The sequence below is a fragment of the Oryzias latipes genome, chromosome 14, assembly GCF_002234675.1.
Source record: "Oryzias latipes chromosome 14, ASM223467v1".
NCBI lineage: Eukaryota > Metazoa > Chordata > Actinopteri > Beloniformes > Adrianichthyidae > Oryzias > Oryzias latipes.
The window spans coordinates 9,989,296-10,006,742 of NC_019872.2; the positions used below are offsets into that span (position 1 = coordinate 9,989,296).

Here is a 17,447-nt window from a genome sequence, read left to right on the forward strand (position 1 = left end):
CCTATCCCAGATGGCCGCGGCCCAACAGGACCTTTTTCACCGCCTGGACGGTTTGACACAGACATTGAACAATTTAACCGGACATTTTTCCCATGTTCCAACAGATACGGCTCAAGCTACGGCTAACTCGGCTACTTCCGTTTCCGGATCACCCTCCGCTCACGAAAACATCCGGCTGCAACCGGAACCATTTACTGGTGACGTTGAAGCCTGCGGAGGATTCCTCCTCCAATGCGAGCTGATTTACCAACAAGCCCCCCGTCATTATCAGTCGGATCACAGTAAAATATCACTGATCGTCAACTCTCTACGCAATAAAGCCCTCCAGTGGGCCCAGGCTTTCCTCTCCTCCAATCCCATAAGCCACCTCACTTATGAACGTTTCCTCAGAGAGTTCCAGTTAATTTTCGACCAACCACGCAAACAGGACGAAGCAACCCGTCGGTTACTCGCGCTCAGGCAGCGTAACCGCTCGGTGAGTGAACACGTTATAGATTTCCGTATTCTGGCGGTCGAGGCAGGCTGGCCCGACGCAGCTTTGAAGGGGATCTTTTACCAGTCTTTAAATGAACAAATTAAGGATCATCTGTGTTCTCAACCCGAAGCCCGGTCATTTGAGGAACTGGTTTCTGCGGCACTCCGCTCTGATGTTCGCCTGCGGGAGCGTCAAAGGGAACGAGGGCCCGTTTTCCAGCGTGCCGCAACCACTACATCCTCCAACTTCTCACACGCTGTTCACGCCACCCCTCTCGACTCCCTCAGCCCCTCTAGACCTCCAGACGAGCCTATGCAGGTTGGACACTCTCGACTGTCTGAAGAGGAACGCCGCAGACGGCGCATGGAGGGGGCCTGTTTCTATTGCGGAGCAAAGGGCCACATTGTCATCTCCTGCCCGCTTCGTTTAAACACCCGAACCCCTCGCTAGGAGACAGGCTGCGAGGGGTAACAAACATCTACCTGGCCGGTAATAATTTTTTACTAATCCCTGTCAAGTTAAGTCACGATCTCCAAGTGCATGAGTTACGGGCCCTGGTCGACTCCGGGGCCGAGCAGAGTTTAATTGACCAGCAACTTGTTAATGAACTGTCGATTCCCACAGAACCCCTGGAGAACCCCATCGAGGCTTCCGGTTTAGGCGGTCAACTCTTATCCCGCATCACCCACCGCACCAAACCCATCCTGCTCATTACTTCTGGCAACCATCGTGAGTCTATCCGTTTCCTCATCACCAAGTCCATCCATACTCCCATAGTACTCGGGTTTTCCTGGCTAAAACTGCATAATCCTCAATTTAATTGGGCTCAAGGGACTATAATCCAGTGGAGCCCATATTGCCTCGCTAATTGTCTTCTCTCTGCTCTCCCTTCCGTTACTTCTCCTAACGCTGAGTGTCATAGCCAAGTCGATTTGTCCAACATTCCTCGTTGTTATCATGATTTAAAAGCAGTATTTTGCAAAACCAAAGCTAGTGCTCTCCCACCTCATAGACCTTATGATTGCGCCATAAACCTGATGCCTGGCGCTCCATTGCCCAAGGGCCATTTGTTTAATCTATCTGGACCAGAAAAGACAGCCATGGAGAACTATGTACAGGAAGCCCTCGCCCTGGGGCACATTCGACCCTCCTCCTCCCCCGTGGGAGCAGGCTTTTTCTTCGTGCAGAAAAAAGACAAGTCCCTCCGACCATGCATTGATTATCGCGAACTAAATCAAATCACCGTAAAAGACAAATACTCACTGCCATTAATCACCTCTGTTTTTGATTCCGTCCAGAAGGCTCGCATATTCACAAAGTTAGATCTCCGCAATGCCTACCACTTGGTCCGAATTAAGGAAGGGGACGAGTGGAAAACTGCCTTTAACACCCCGTTAGGGCATTACGAATATTTAGTAATGCCTTTCGGCCTCACCAACGCCCCGGCAGTTTTCCAAAGGCTAGTTAACGATGTCCTTCGGGACTTCATTAATCGATTCGTCTTTGTCTATTTAGATGATATTCTTGTCTACTCCCACGATCTGGCTCAACACGAGCATCACGTTCGGCTGGTGTTGGAGAGACTATTGGAAAATCAGCTTTTCGTTAAGCATGAAAAGTGCGAATTTCATTCCCCCACTGTACAGTTTCTCGGTTACATTATCGAGGCTGGCTGCATACGCCCTGATCCATCCAAAATAGAAGCTGTTACCAACTGGGAACCTCCAACCAGCCGTAAGAAGCTACAGCAATTCCTGGGCTTTGCTAACTTTTACAGACGCTTCATACGCAATTACAGCAGTATTGCTTCTCCCCTTACACGCCTCACTTCCATAAAGCATCCCTTTGTCTGGTCCAACGAAGCCCAACAGGCCTTCAACAGGTTAAAGAAACTGTTTGTCTCTGCCCCGATCCTCATCCAACCTGACCCCTCACGGCAATTTATCGTTGAGGTCGATGCCTCTGACTCTGGGGTGGGCGCTGTCCTCTCACAGAAGGAGGAGAGTTCTGGAAAACTCAAACCTTGTGCGTTTTTCTCTCGCAAGCTGTCCCCTTCTGAGCAGAATTACGACGTTGGCAACCGGGAACTCTTAGCCATCAAACTTGCCCTGGAGGAGTGGCGTCACTGGTTGGAGGGAGCCGAGCAGCCTTTCATCGTCTGGACGGACCATAAAAACCTGGCATACCTACGCTCCGCGAAAAGACTCAACTCCAGGCAAGCTCGTTGGTGTCTTTTCTTTGACCGGTTTCACTTCACCATAACCTACAGACCAGGCTCCCGCAACACCAAACCCGATGCCCTCTCCAGGAAATACAGTCCGTCTGAGAACACTCTATCATCAATCCTCCCTTCATCCTGCATCATAGGAAGTGTCACCTGGGATATCGAGGCCAAGGTTCTTCAAGCCCTGGAAGGGGACTCTGACCATCCACCCGCCTCCAGGGGCACACTGTTTGTACCCGCTCATCTCCGCTCCGAAGTCATCACTTGGGGTCACGCGTCTCGTCTGGCGTGCCATGGGGGGGTCCACCGTACCCTCCATTTACTTCGTAAGAGGTTTTATTGGCCGTCTATGGAGAAGGATATTAGGGAGTATATCTCGGCGTGCACCACCTGCGCCCGATCCAAGACGTCCTCCTCGGCTCCGGCGGGGTTGCTCCACCCACTTCCTACGCCCAGCAGGCCCTGGTCCCACTTGGCAATGGACTTTGTCACCGGGTTACCCCCATCAGCAGGTAACACCGTCATACTCACAGTCATAGATCGATTTTCCAAGATGGCCCACTTCATTCCGCTCCCTCAACTACCCACTGCCACCGAAACTGCTGATATCATGACCAAGCAGGTTTTCCGTCACCATGGCATCCCCCTGGACATTGTCTCTGACCGTGGCCCGCAGTTCATTTCTCAGGTCTGGAAGGCCTTCTGTACGGCCTTGGGGGCCACGGTCAGCCTCACATCTGGCTACCATCCTCAGTCCAACGGCCAAGCGGAGAGAGCGAACCAGGAACTGGAGGCAGCTCTCCGCTGCTTGGCGGCACAGAACCAGCAGGACTGGTCCCAATATATCGTGTGGATTGAGTATGCCCATAATGCTCATCCCTCCACTGCCACTGGGCTCTCTCCCTTTGAGGCCGCCCTCGGGTACTCACCACCTCTGTTTCCGTCACAGGAACTGGACTTGGCGGTGCCTTCCGTACAACATCACATCCAGCGGTGCCAACGCATCTGGGCACAGGCTAAGGCTGCTCTCCTCCGCACCAAGGAGAGCAACTGCCGCATCGCCAACCGTCACAGGGTGGTGGGACCCGAGTACCAACCTGGCCAGAGGGTCTGGCTCTCCACACGTAATATCCCCATCCAAGCCACCTCCAAGAAACTGGCTCCACGATTCATCGGACCTTACGTCATAGAGAAACTCATCAACCCCACCTGCGTCCGACTCCGTCTTCCCAAGGCTCTGAAAGTTCACCCGTCATTTCATGTTTCCCAGATCAAGCCAGTTCTGGACAGTCCTCTGTGCCCGCCGTCCGCTTCCCCGCCACCCGCCCGGCTCATCGACGGTGCTCCGGCTTACGACGTCAATCGGATCCTGGATGTCCGCCGTCGGGGTCGCGGATTCCAGTTCCTGGTCGACTGGGTGGGTTACGGGCCGGAGGAGCGCTCCTGGATTTCCCGCTCTCTCATTTTGGACCCCTCGCTCATTGAGGATTTCTACCGGGCCCACCCAGATCGCCGCCCTTGACCGCCTGGAGGCGGTCGTTGAGGGGGGGGTACTGTCATGGTGCCTCTGTCAGACTCCTTCCCCCTCTCCTCTCCGCTTGGTTCCTGATTATCCCCAGCTGCTTCCACTCACCTCATCGACACACCTGCCTTCTTAAGGAGCTCCAGGATCTTCATTCAACGCCAGTCCGTTGCCCCTGATGGTGCATATTTGGCCTCACGTCAAGTTCATGCTTTGTTGCCTTGCCTTAAGCCAAGTAGTTAACATATGCTGTCTTACCTGTCTCCAGGAAACCTCAGCCACGAGTGGTCACCCACAGCAGCCGTAATCCGGACTCCTCTACTGGTCTGGTCCCTTCATCCTCACCACGAGCCTCTGCCGAACCAGCTGCCTCACGAGACGGACTCACGCTGCCGACTCCAGACCCGAACGAGCAGTTCCACCAGTGACGCCACGAGCCGCAGTTACATTCTCGGACCTCCAGTAACAGATACCTACCTGTCTGGCCCTCATATTAAATCTACCTTCTCGCCAAGACATCTCTGTCCTGTGTCTCATTCCGGGTTTCAGCATCTGGGTCTCAGTCGTTCTATAGTCATGACAAGTATTTCTTTATTCAAATTGTTGTGAAACAGGAGCAGAAAAAAAAGCAGTTTGAAAAGGATTGTATTTGTGACATAAAATACACCAGGCAGGCCACAAGCTCCAGTCTGATACATCCACTTGAAAATGACGTGATGTGTGTCTTGGTTTCCCTCATCCGAGCTGGCGTCTGGCTCAAAACTGTACAGCTGGATCACTCCAATATTGCTCACCATTTTTGTTGCACCGTTAATGTTAAATTGGGGGAGGATGAGAGGCTGTAAGCCAGTGGGAGGGCATGTTAATGGAATGCTCTGTTATGGGTGATGGGAAGAGGGGCGGTGTTGCTCTGAGCCAACAGCTCTACCTAGAAACTTTGTCCTGGAAAGCCATACAGGGTTTTTAGGCTAAAAATGGTGTAAACTTAATTAAAAGCTCACTGGTGACGCTTTGAAAATAGATCAGGAGATGATTGGAGGGGGACTTTAAATTACAAATTTTGCTGTTAATTGAATTTACTACGTTGAGAAATGCAAAATTATTTGACACCCCCCCCCCCCCCCAATTCAGATGAATGACTCCCCCTCCTCTGCATCAGAAGTATGTTTTGTGCAGCACACAGTGGAGAATCTGTGCTTGCGTGCGGGAATGACTGTTATTAGGAAGCATCAAGGGGATTGAAAGAGATCCTTGTTTGGATGAGTGGGTGGGTTCGCGTCGTGGAGAAAGTGTAGGTTTGGTGAGTTGTGTGAGAGACTCTTTCACCATAAGGGAGGTGAGGAGGGGGGAGACCGCCTCTCACATCTGGCTTTTGCCTCACGTGCATAACTTAGTCTCTGCACCTTGGCCCTGCAGAGGACTGTGGGGGAAATGTTGGATCACTTAGACTGGGCTCTCCGCTGTGGCTCCACATCCCGGCCGTAAGGGCTCCGCGCCCGCCTCCGCTGGTGCAGGAAGGTGACGCAGCGCCGTGGAGCTGCTGCTGGTGCTTTTTACCAGGTGTAGGAGTGGCGACTATTGCGGCAGCCCGCGCGCACGCCGTCTCAGCGTGCGCTTTAACGCAGCGGAGGATCCCATAGTGAGCCGATCCATCCGGGGCTGCTTTCAGGGGGAATATAATGAGTCCGGCGGCGCCGCAATGACCACCCAGAGGAAGTCTGCCAGTAAACTTCAGCTGCGGCGGTCGATCAGCGAGCAGCTGCGGGAGTCCACGTCCAAGGCTTGGGATCTGCTGTGGAGAAACGTCCGGGAGAGGCGGCTGGCAGGTCAGAGAACCAAAAAAGGAAGCAGCGCTCAAATGTGGAATGCAGTCTATCACCGCAGATAACGGCAGCGGCGGAACAGACGCAGCGAAGATCTTTTATTTACAAGTGTTTAACTTGTGCTTGTCTGGCTGTTTGCCATTATTTGCGTTTACGCTTGCAATGCCAGGACTGTTTACCAATAGAAGTTTGTCTCCGGTGGTCTGAGTGGGCTGTTATGTCCCCCACACGCCCGGATCGTCATGCGCAACGTGCGCCCCGAATATTTTGGGAAGGTCATTGTCAAATTTAGTTCTCAAAAGCGCAGGCATGCGCTGTGGGAGGCAGAGCAGAGGGGATTCAGATACCCTTCAGTTCTGTTATTTAAGGGCGGAAGTTGATGAAATTTGATCAAATTTGGTTTCGTCGTGGGTTTTAGATATATTTGAATTCTAGGTCTGGATGCGCAGAATCCGGTTTGGCTGTGCGTCAGAGTGAAGGGGGGCGGGGGGGGGGGGGCTGCAGCTGTCTGTCCAGTTTAATGCAATTACTGAGATGTACGCCACTCAGATAAATTAAACCACAAGCATTCCTGCTTTTACAACCAGGAATCCACAGCTGACCACTGGAATCAGAGCAAATGTTCACGTGCGCAGACGGATCACCCAAACAGCTACTGCTGATAAGAAGATTGTCATTCTAACAGCATAAAATTGGGAGTCAAGAGGGCATGTGTCCCCAATCCTCTTTCCTCTCACTTTTCCTTGTTTTTCAGCCAAACCCCCCCCCCAAACCCTTTCCTTCCTTCCAGCCCTCCATCACCCCAAATGTTTAACCCATCAGCTCAGAGGCTCACACTTCACATCTGTCTGGGTCAGATTTGATGGTGGGGGAAATCCTTACAATGTGCACATCTGGCCTTATACAGTCATGCTGCTGATCAATATTTCTACCAAAAATCCATCAGGCCAAAGAAGTTTCCAGGTCAGAAAAATGTTTTCACTTTGACTTCTGGGTTTACCACCTTTATTGGAATCCAACATGGATGTTGATAATACATGAACGTTGTAGTAGTGGTATTGGGTAAGTTTGAAAATAACTTGGCTCACATTGCCGTCTTGTTTTTGTGTGAAAAGTGTTAAATCCTGGATTTGATTGTAATTCCGCAGATTGCCAGACTAACAGTGGGGGTGAAGCTTTTCCAATCATCAGGATTTGTGGGTCTTAGATTTTCTGTTGGCGAGTGTTTGTGTGTGTGGGTTTGTTTGTTAGAAAGCATAGATGCAGTCAGAAAAAGGGATTTATGTAAAAAAAAAAAAACATGTCTTTATCTCAACTATTTCTGCCCAAATGGTTCCTACTCTTACTTTATTTCACAGTTTTTAAATTAATTTTTTCCCCTCCTACTCTGAATTAGTCTCTAAGGTTTTAAATTCTGTGCTTAAAGTCTCGAGGTGTTTTTAGCCAAAAATCAAAAACCGGTGTCATTCTCTAGAATAGTTTTCTGCAGAACGGCTGTAGCATGAGAAACTCGCCTCTGAGTTGTGAGCAGGACTGTTGCCATGGAGCAAGTCCGTCTCCATTTCCCATCGATATATTTACGTGCTCTCTGACTTGCTTACACTCCTTCACCCAAAACCTAACACTACTGGTGCAACAAAAATTTTGATTAATATTGGAACTATCCAGCCGTGCAGTTTTAGAGCCAGATACCAGCTCATACGAGGGAAAAAAAGATGTACGTGGATCTATTTGTCTACAAGTGGATGCATCAGAATGGAGCAGAGCAGGGAGCTTGTGACCTTCTGAATGTAGCTTCCTCGTCACGTCTAAATTTTTTCAAACATCGTTTTTTTTTGTCTGCTTCTGATAAAGAAATGCTATTTTTTTGCTTTCTTATTATATATCCATCAGAAAAAGGTCACAAGAAAACTGTTCAAAACACCAAAAATGTTGTTTTCATTGGAGTGGGTCTTTAACTCATGGTGACATCAGTGTAACAGAAAAATATCAGAAATTGATTCTGTGGTCCAAAATGCTCATAATTTGATTTTAAAGAAATGGGTCCGGGTTCTTATTGGTTAAAAAGAAAAAGATGGGATATATTTGTCTTCTAATTCCCATTTTTGTGCGTTTTTTTCTGTCAGTTGGTTCAAATTTTAACCACTGGTTATTGACACGACAGAAATGATTTTACTAAATGGACAGAACTTCACTACAAAATCACACAACTGATGCATAAATTGGTAAAATTATGCAGCTACAGAGAAGATCTTACCAACCAAAACCATTCTTTGAAACACATCCTTAAAGCTAAACAGTTCCAGACATTTTTTTTTACTTGTGCATCACATTTGCTGCTGTTTGGTTTGGAGAAGCAAACGCAGTTTATCTCGACTTTCCCAAAAGTAATTTTTCAGTCTCGTCTTTAGCTTCCTGTCTTGTCTTGGCATGCTGTAACCAAGCGGAGATGATGGATATCACAGAACATTACTGCCTGCTCACTACAGCCCAGCCCTGGGCTCCACTTACACACTAATGTTTAGCCCAGGATGACATTACTGTACTGCCTGTTGTGGGCTGGATCAGCAGGATGCAGAACTTGGCTTTTTGTGAACTTTTTTGGGGCGTCTGTTTCCCCCTTACTAGAAAAAATAGTTGCAGAATTCTTAAGATCTATGATGTTCTTCTGGAGTCGAGTTCCCTTGAGTTTCCTCCAGAGGGCAGCGTGATCAAATCAAATAGTTTTTTTTTTTACTGACTTTGAATGAGCTTCTCAGCTTCTTCCGCAGCTTCTCAAACTCCAGTGAAATCAGATAATCTGCAGGATGCAGAGATCATCTGCTTTGCTGCGTAAACGTGATGTTGTGGACATTTCTCCGTTTTGCACTGCAGTCCTCCTCTGCAGGGGGAACAATGGCTTTGCTCTGACATACATGCATTCCTTAGCTCAGTCTCACACACCCACATACTCTCTATTGTTCTGCTCCTTCCTTATTTCATGTAAGGATATGGCTGTTAGAGTCATTTGTTTTCCATTTTTATCGCACATTTGCATGTCCGCCTGCAGGTCTGCGCGTAGTTTCTATGGCAGGACTTCAGCAAGCAGGCCGCTGGTCACATGATCCAGGCGAAGAGTTTATCTTCCTCCCATCTCAGCTGAGCAGTGGGCCTGGCACAGAGGGGGGTGGGGGGTGGGGGGGGGGACCAGGATTGTCATCGGAGTCAGGTGGTGCAATGAAGCGCTTGTTCGACTCTTGAGGGAGGCGGAGGAGGGCGGGTGGTTTCCAGTGAAGACATGTTAGAGGAAAGAATTCCCGGGGAGTGCTCACACAGCAAGTCATCGGAGTGGAGAGGACCTGAAGGTGATGGACAGCTGATGTGAATGGAGACAGGGCGTCTGCCTCAGCATGCTGTCAGAGGAGAGGTCAATTCACCAAGGAAGGAGGAGGAGGGTATAGACGGCAACATGGAACCCGTGGACGCTGCAAGAGGAACTGGCAAAGGACTGGAGATCACAGAAGAGACTGCTGACACGGAATCTGCTGAAAACCCGACTGATTTCACACGCAGCGGGAGCATGGAGATCGATAGTTTGAGCAATGTGAACCCTGGTGCCAAGGGGGAGCACGATTCTGAAAGCGATGGAGACTGTGCCAGTGAGGGAACCTGCCTGGAGGTCATGACACCTGATGGCCAGGACCATTACCTGAGGCTAGGAGACACGCCCCGACGGCGCTCTGCCCTGCGGCTCTCCCGCATCATAGCTCGCCAGCAGCTGCTGCGGAGGATGGCACAAGGTAGATAAATGTAAAACATGAAAAGACTCAATCAATTTTAACTTGATTATAACAATCTCTTTATCTCTAAATTATCGTCTGACAATAAAAGGAAGAAAAAGTGGTTGAACCTATTCCTCCTTTTTTAATGTAGTTATGGAGTAACGCCTTATTGCTTTTTGTCCATTCTGGGACAGCCCACAACGAAAGCTTTGATGTTCGTTTATAAAACATAGGAAGGAAGCGACTGATTGCCGATATTTTTTTTCCATGTGAGACTCTGTTTGTTGTAGATTTAGTCATTATTTGATCTATTCCATAGCGGTTTGTGCCAAAGCATTTCTGTCTCTGCTTTGTTTTGCCCTTTTAGGAATCATTCTTTATCAGTAGTAGTACGGGACTCCTCAGAGTGACAGTTGTGTAGACATTGACTCAGACTTGCATCCACACCAGAATGCTTTTTTTTTTTTAAACATCCAGATTGAGTCATAACATACTGAAGAGATCTTGAGTGTTTTTGTTTTCGTCTGCATCCCACCTACCCATCTGGTCACTTCCTTCCTGTCACATGACTCTTGTTTCTCCGGGGCTCCACACATGTGATGAAACAGAGATTCTGAGCTCTGGATTCTTGTTTTCTCCAGGATAAATTCTCTTTAAGTGTTTCAAATGTCAGCAGTTGTCAGACTCTTAAACACCGAAGATTGTTTGTGCTGATTTCATATCTGCAAAATCTTGTTCTTTTAAATGGATTCAGAGAGTGGACAGAAACATGTCAAGTCTCGCTTTTGTGTCACCCCAGACTAACCATGAGCTTTCCTCCACAAGCCAAATATCAAATGTGTAAAAACAAAAAGTAGATATGTCAGGAATGCAGGTAGAGATGCAAGTTTGTGCCCGTCCTGGTGGTTGCATGACTGCTTTAACTTGAAATCCTTCTTCTTTTTAATTAAAACAGTTCTTCTCTTTTCGCTGTGACCTTGAACACACACCTCCATAAACAATTTTAATCTAATGTTGTGCTGTTTTTCTTTGTTTTTTTTGGTCAAAAATTTTGATTTTAGATTACAGAAAAGAGTTAAAAAAATGACAGCATTATTTTTCAAAATAAAATCAAGGGTAGAACAAAAATTTGCTGATTTTCTTTTGTTTTTGTTTTGTTTTTATGCATCTCTACAATGGACTATTTATATAAACTCTATATTTTGAGGAACATATTTAAAATGTAACCCATACATTTAAAATTAGGAAGTTTCTTCATTTGTGGTAAATGTTGTTGGAACATACAAAAATACAATTCCTTCATCTTTGTTTGAAAGGGTTTGACTCTTTAACTGCTCAGGGTGTTTTCAGCAAAGAGCATCAGTTTAACAAAAAAAAATATCGGAACAAGTGAATCTATGTTTTGCAGATCAACAACAGTCGTTCTTGAAAGAGTCTTTAGCCTTAAGTATGTTTTTCTTGAAAATAATCGTTCTTATTATTACGTAAAACAATTTTTTATTTTAAAAAGCGCCTTTCAGAGCCCTCAAGGAGGCTGCACAAAAGACAAGTTAAAACACACTTAAACGCATCAAACAATAACAATAATAATAATAATAATAAAAAGTGCCAAAGATGGGTTTTGAATCCTTTTACAAGTATTTTCAACTTGACAGTTGTTTTTTATATTTTAAAGATACAAACCCAAGGTTAATTTTACTTTTGAAATGATCATTTACAAAATCTACTTTTACAATAAAAAATGTCTTTTCTTTTTCAATATTTTGCAAGGAAAGGAGCTGCAACCTCTGTGTCAGACTGTATTGGTCTGTCAAAGCTGACAGCACAAATGTCCCTGTACTCACTTGTCAATAAACAATACAAAAAGGAAGAGTGGGGAAAAGGCTGCCACATGTTCATGTGGTGCCTTTTAAGCAGCTGTAGCCATAAGCCATACCACAAAAATCGACTGTGATTGGCGGACACTGTTCCATCACTTCTCTGCAGCTCCCTCTGCTGGAGAAAATGTGTCATGATAATCACACACTGCACGTCTGTTCCGTCTTCTTTAAAACTAAAAATCTGCCTCTCGATGCTTATTATTAACATCATTAATTTTAACCCACATTTCAGTTTTAATTGAATTATTTTATTTAGTCAAACTTTGAATATCGGGATCTGTGTAAACACATCAGCCCTCATTAGGGAGGACATCCATGACTGACTCTGCAGTGATTTTATTCCAGCATTGATTTTCTCTAGCTGTGCGTTCCTGAAGGCTGACCATCGTCATAGATGAGTCACATGAGAAAAGAAAAACATATTCTTCCTCAAATTTCCTCCCTTCTTCTTACTCCTCTGTCTTCTTCACTGCTCTTCTAGACCTTTAAACACAAGAAGCTAAATGCTTATATGATACCCAGGCTCTTTGTGTGTTTAGCATACGAAACTTCTTTTTAGACATCTCAAAAAGACACCAATTTTAACCAAAACTGCTTTTTTCTTTGATGCGCATTTACCAAAGCTAGGTCCCACTGACTTCTGCTGCTCTGGGCGCATGGGAAATTTAGAGCAGGAAATGATGTCACAACTCTTTAGGGTGCTTTTGACCCGCCGCTGAGCAGACATAACACAGATTAAAAGGCCCTCCGAAAGTCACGGTTAGTGGAGGTAGATGAAAGGCAGGAAATGGAAGAAAAGTTTCTTAATAAAGTTTCAGAAGGGATCAAGGGCTTGCATGGATCGGGTTTCTTTTGTAACACTGCCGGCACCTTTTGCTGTGAAATGAGTTAAGTGGTGCTGCCTTTGCCCCCCCTGTGGACGCCTAAAACAGTCAGCCTCACAGAACTACCCGCTTCGATCAACTGAGCCTGACTGTGTGCATTGTGGCCTACTTGTGGCACGTTTGGGAGCTAATTCATTTGATTCAATTCAGCACAAATGAATAGCAGCACTTTGTTCTCAATCTGGCCGATGCTTTTGTCTCTTGTCTTCAGCACAAACAGAAATGCACACTGCATAAACACTGCAAGAAATCATGTCAGTTCACACTTTAGAAAAAAAAAAAAAGATTTATGAACGACAACGGCTTTACATCAAATCGATGCAGATTTCATGTACTGCATGCTAAATCTGTTACTCCATGTGTTTCTAGAAACACATGGAGTAACAGTCAAAAAATTCATAGAATTAATAGAAAATTTTCTTTGTAAGATTTTTTTTAAAACAAGTTGAGATTTCCTGCCCTTTTAAGACAAAATCAGAGATGGAAAACTCCAGGCCTCGAGGGCTTGTTCTGCATTATTTCCAGATATCCAAGCTCTACTCATGACTGAATACCTGGTTCAGGTGAGTCCAGCCAATTAGAACATGCCAGGGTACGTATGTTGGAGAACATGCAGGAATATTGCTCATCCCCGGAGTCTTGAAATTAGCCATAAACACTCATGTTTAGAAATATTGTTCTGATAATTGGAACTTGTCCTAAAGTAAGCATTTATTTCTCATAAAATGTGTTTTCTTTATAGTATGGACCGTATACATTTTCTCCCAAATCTGTCCCATTTTAGGTACTACAACTGTCCAACTGTCCTTATTTCTACGCTATAATCATATTGAAAACTAGAATCACACATTTTTCTGAAAGATTTTATGTAAATGATACAAGTCAAATAAAACTTTCAAGTTTCCCCAAATCAGCCACGTTTGTTTCTTGAAAAAAAGACAGCTAACTATCACAAATAAAAATATTATATTAGGTAAGAAAAAAATGGTAAATGGCGTATACTTAAATAGCGCTCAAAGGCCCAAAGTGCTTTATAGTCACAGTCCCATTCATCCATTCACACACACATTCACACACTGATGGCGGCTCCGCTGCCGAACACTGGCACCAGAGGCAAGGTGGGGTTTAGTGTCTTGCCCAAGAACACTTCAATGCATGGGCAGGCAAGGTGGGAATCGAACCTGTAATCTTCCAATCAGAGGTCGACTGCCCTGCCACTGCACCACGGCCGCCTGTTTAATTAGAGATTTTACTTTTGTTTTTTTTAGATCAAATGACTCATTAAGATATTCAAGATTTATTGTCCTAAAACAAGTCATTACATCTTCATGTGCAATTACTAGTGAGGAAATTTTGAACAAAATTAAATGTAAAAATATATAAAAACTAGTCATAGACAAATGCATACTTGGGAAGGTTTTGAGTTTTTGTAGTGTAATGTTTTGGAACCATGATGCAAAAACCTACACTGATGAAAATATTGTTTTTAACATGTCCTTGTTGCACCTTTCTGATGATGAAGGAGATATATAAAGAAAATTAAGCTAAAAATTGCATTTCTGAGTATTCTGTCATTCAAATCATTGTGAATCAGGAGTAGATGAAAAAAATGCGGTTGGAAAAAGCCTATTTGTGACATAGCAAAATACACTGGGCGGGCCACAAGCTCCCTGCTCCAAGCTGTCAGTAACAGGGAAGAGTTGCTCCACGCCAACAACTTGAAGGTGAATTTCTAATGAACTACTGCTGCTCTGTGTCCTGGAAGACAAAACTGTTGGTTTTTTTTAAGTTTTATTTTGGGTAAAAACAGCAAAACCACAATTCATGGAACACTTTTAAAATAGATCAAAAGGTGATCGGAGCTGGGACTTTAAATGTTTGAAGTTGCTGTTAGCCTGAGGGCCAGATTTTAAGAGCAGGATTTTCTGTTTTGCATAATTTTTCACTTTTTTATTCCTGATGTTTCTCTCAAAAACTCCAGTTTAGTGGTGTGCAGAACCTACTCTTTTCTCTTCTGGTGGGGTTTCCAGCTCAATTTCTAAACTGGAAGCTTTTTAACTTGCATTTTTCTTTAATCATTATTTTTTTTAAAGTGTTAGATGCCTCCAGGCTCATTTTTAGTAAATAAACAGCTGGTGTGGTATGTCTTCCTCCCTCTGGTTTTCCCACAAGGTCTCCAGCCGTCGGACTGTCTCATCCTTTTTCCCTTTTTCTGAGTCACTGGGGGCAACATCTGTGCTGATGTAAATGCTAGTGAGTGTGCTGCATGTGTGTGTGTGTGTGTGGACATAAACTACATTCTCCCACACATTGTTCTGATAATTCAGGAAAGCAGAGGTCAGCGTCCTTCAGTCATAGCCAGCCAGTGGCTTCATTTGCCATGTGAAGTAGGAGAACAGCGGCTCTCGGCCGCCAAGTTTCTGGCTGACGTCAACATCAGCGATTTTCTGCATGAATGCGATGAGGCAACATCAATTCTGGCAGTGGCAAAGAAGATGTGGACTTTCTCAGCGGAGCTGGGAGGAAGAAGGAATGAGGAGGTTTCCGTGAAAGATATGGAGGGATAAAAGGAAATGTCTAAGAAAGTTGTTTTTAGATGGTTTATCAGAGGAAAGATGGGAGCATTTGAGCAGGAAGATGTTGGAAGCAAGTTGGAAAGGAAGCTGAAAAAAGTAAGGCTTTGGATGGCATAAAGGTGCAGAAAGAAATCAGAAAGTTCAAGAAAAGAAATTCTACCCAAAGCAGAATTTGGTATGTGATGTTGGTGGATCAGAGAAAAGATAAAAAAGCAAAAAGAGGAGGTTGAGGAGAAAATGAGAGGTAAGCAGAAGCTTGAATAAGGCAGGCTGGGCGAAAGAGGCAGAGCTGTAACCATAAGGCAGTAAAGAAGAAAGTACTGAGCCAGATGATAGAAAAGCTCCACAGCAGTAAATGCCTGAGACGCGGGATGGAGAGCGAACTTCACTCTAAGATAAGGAGATCCAGGAGCATCTCATCGCCTCACCATGAGGAGTTGCAGTAAGTTATAAAGGTGAAATGTGGGATTTTGGAATGGTTCGGAGTTACACTTTTATGTCTCGGCTGTCTGTTTTGAAGAGCCAGAAAAATCCTCTGTACGAATATTTTTGGTTTTTAGTGTCAGCTTTGAAGGAAGGCTGGATGCTTGTGTTGTCGTCATAGAAACTTTAACAGGAGAAAACAAAATGGAAAAATGAGAGTTTTAATTTGATTCCAGACTTTACTTTCAGCAATGAAATAAGCATCAGTTGTTGATGGCCAAAATACAAAACCTCTTATGGAAATTTTTTAGATTAGAGTTCTTACATTAATTGTTGCAGAACAAGGATATCTGCAAGAAAATCCTGCCCTTTTTATGACATGAATGTCGCAAGACAAAAACCTCCAACCTTGACTGGAATATTTGAAACACATTTTTGTGTTTTCCTGAAAAAATGGATTTTTGTTTTTTGTTTTGTATTTTGGCCAATGTTGTGTTTTTCCTTTCAAGGATTGCCAAAACGGGGGCAATTTTGGAGCAGAAGTGGATTGATGCATATTTGCATCAATAGGGTTAACCTGTTAGAGATGTAAACTAATTGCAGGAGCCTCAGATTGAAACCATTTCAATTGAATTGTCCATGTATTTGCTACATTTACATCATTTTCACTTTTTTCTGTCTTTTAATAAATACTAAATGTTTCTGCCAATTTTTGCCTTCGTTTTTTGCTATTTAAGGTGATCTTTGGTTTCTTTTTATTCCATCAGCACAGTTTAAGAGCAGTTTAACAAGTGTCTGCTTCATCAGGGAATGCGCACACACACGCGTTTCAGCCTGCCTGTTTAACATTATGTGGGATACATACTGTATGTTAGCGGAAAAAAGTAGTAAAAGAAAAGCCTATAAAATGCCTCTTGCAGCAGTGCCTGATGGGATGTGGTTCCATGTGTGCTCCCATTGATAAGACATCAGAGTGGATCTAACTTGCGATGGGACAGTTAAACACTAAATGAATCTTTTTTTTTTTTAATGTGTTGAAGTCATTGGATTTTTTTCCCTTCCTGACTATATTCCAACTTTTCCAGTCTCATCATTCCAGTTATTTCCCAGAGGAAAGATAAATCCCGGAGATGATCCTCCCCTGTATTCTAAAAATGTTCATGTCAGGATGACAAACACAAGCACAATGTTGTGCTTCATGCTCGTTTTATTAGCATTTGCATCTGGAAGCGATTTGTATGAAAAAAATGATCAGGAGCTGTGAAGTTTCATAAAGATAAATAAATAAATAAATGATTCTTTTTCTCCCCACCACCACCCCACCCCATTTTTTCTTACAGAGATTGAGGCTAAGGAGGCATGCGATTGGCTTCGAGCAGCTGGATTTCCACAGTACGCACAGCTCTATGAAGGTAGCTCACAAAAAGTGGCTCAGGTCCAGCTTTTATCCAGCTGCCTTAGTTCACACAGCCTCTGCCTTCTAAGAACTCCTTTTGTTTATCCTCAATGCTGTATTTTTCCATCATCCATGTTTCTCTCCCCCCCTCTTCCATTGCTCCATATTCAAATCTTTTGGGCCGCTACATTCTATTTCCAGGCTTCAGTTCCTGTCCAGAGGGAGGGGTCATGGGAAAGGCCTTGTTATCACTACTGGGACTCTCATAGCTTGTCTTTTTTCTTTCTTTTTCTCTTTCGCCCACCTTTTTTCTTGTTTCCTCGCCTCTTTCTTTCTAATCATCTCCCTCCTAAAATGTTTCTTTTTTAATTTTTTTAGTTCAACTGCTTTTTTTTCCCTTCTTCCCTTTTTGTTGCTATCCGTCGTTATCTTGTAAACCCAGAGGCGTTTGCTCATGTGCTGATCATCAGCTCTCACACAGAT

At 44.7% G+C, this 17,447-nt stretch overlaps 1 protein-coding gene and 1 long non-coding RNA gene across 4 annotated transcripts in view; both read left to right on the top strand.

Moving 5' to 3' along the window:
* The first annotated feature begins 4,354 nt into the window (after positions 1–4,354).
* On the top strand, positions 4,355–4,737 carry LOC105356144. The gene is made up of 2 exons (XR_910383.2): positions 4,355–4,402; positions 4,490–4,737. It is a non-coding gene; the product is annotated as an uncharacterized LOC105356144 (long non-coding RNA).
* Positions 4,738–5,422: 685 nt separating this feature from the next.
* The window catches only part of LOC101168886 (stAR-related lipid transfer protein 13), a 30,382-nt gene continuing 18,357 nt past the window's right edge, over positions 5,423–17,447 (top strand). The window contains exons 1-2 of one of the 3 annotated variants that reach the window (XM_023962344.1): positions 5,423–6,047; positions 16,909–16,980. In XM_023962344.1, the coding sequence (XP_023818112.1) occupies positions 5,921–6,047; positions 16,909–16,980 (199 nt within the window). In that variant the 5' untranslated portion in view covers positions 5,423–5,920. Of the gene's footprint in view, positions 6,048–9,278; positions 9,824–14,488; positions 15,588–16,908; positions 16,981–17,447 lie in introns of those variants that run through there. The other 2 variants (XM_023962343.1, XM_023962345.1) reach the window with 2 other exon arrangements.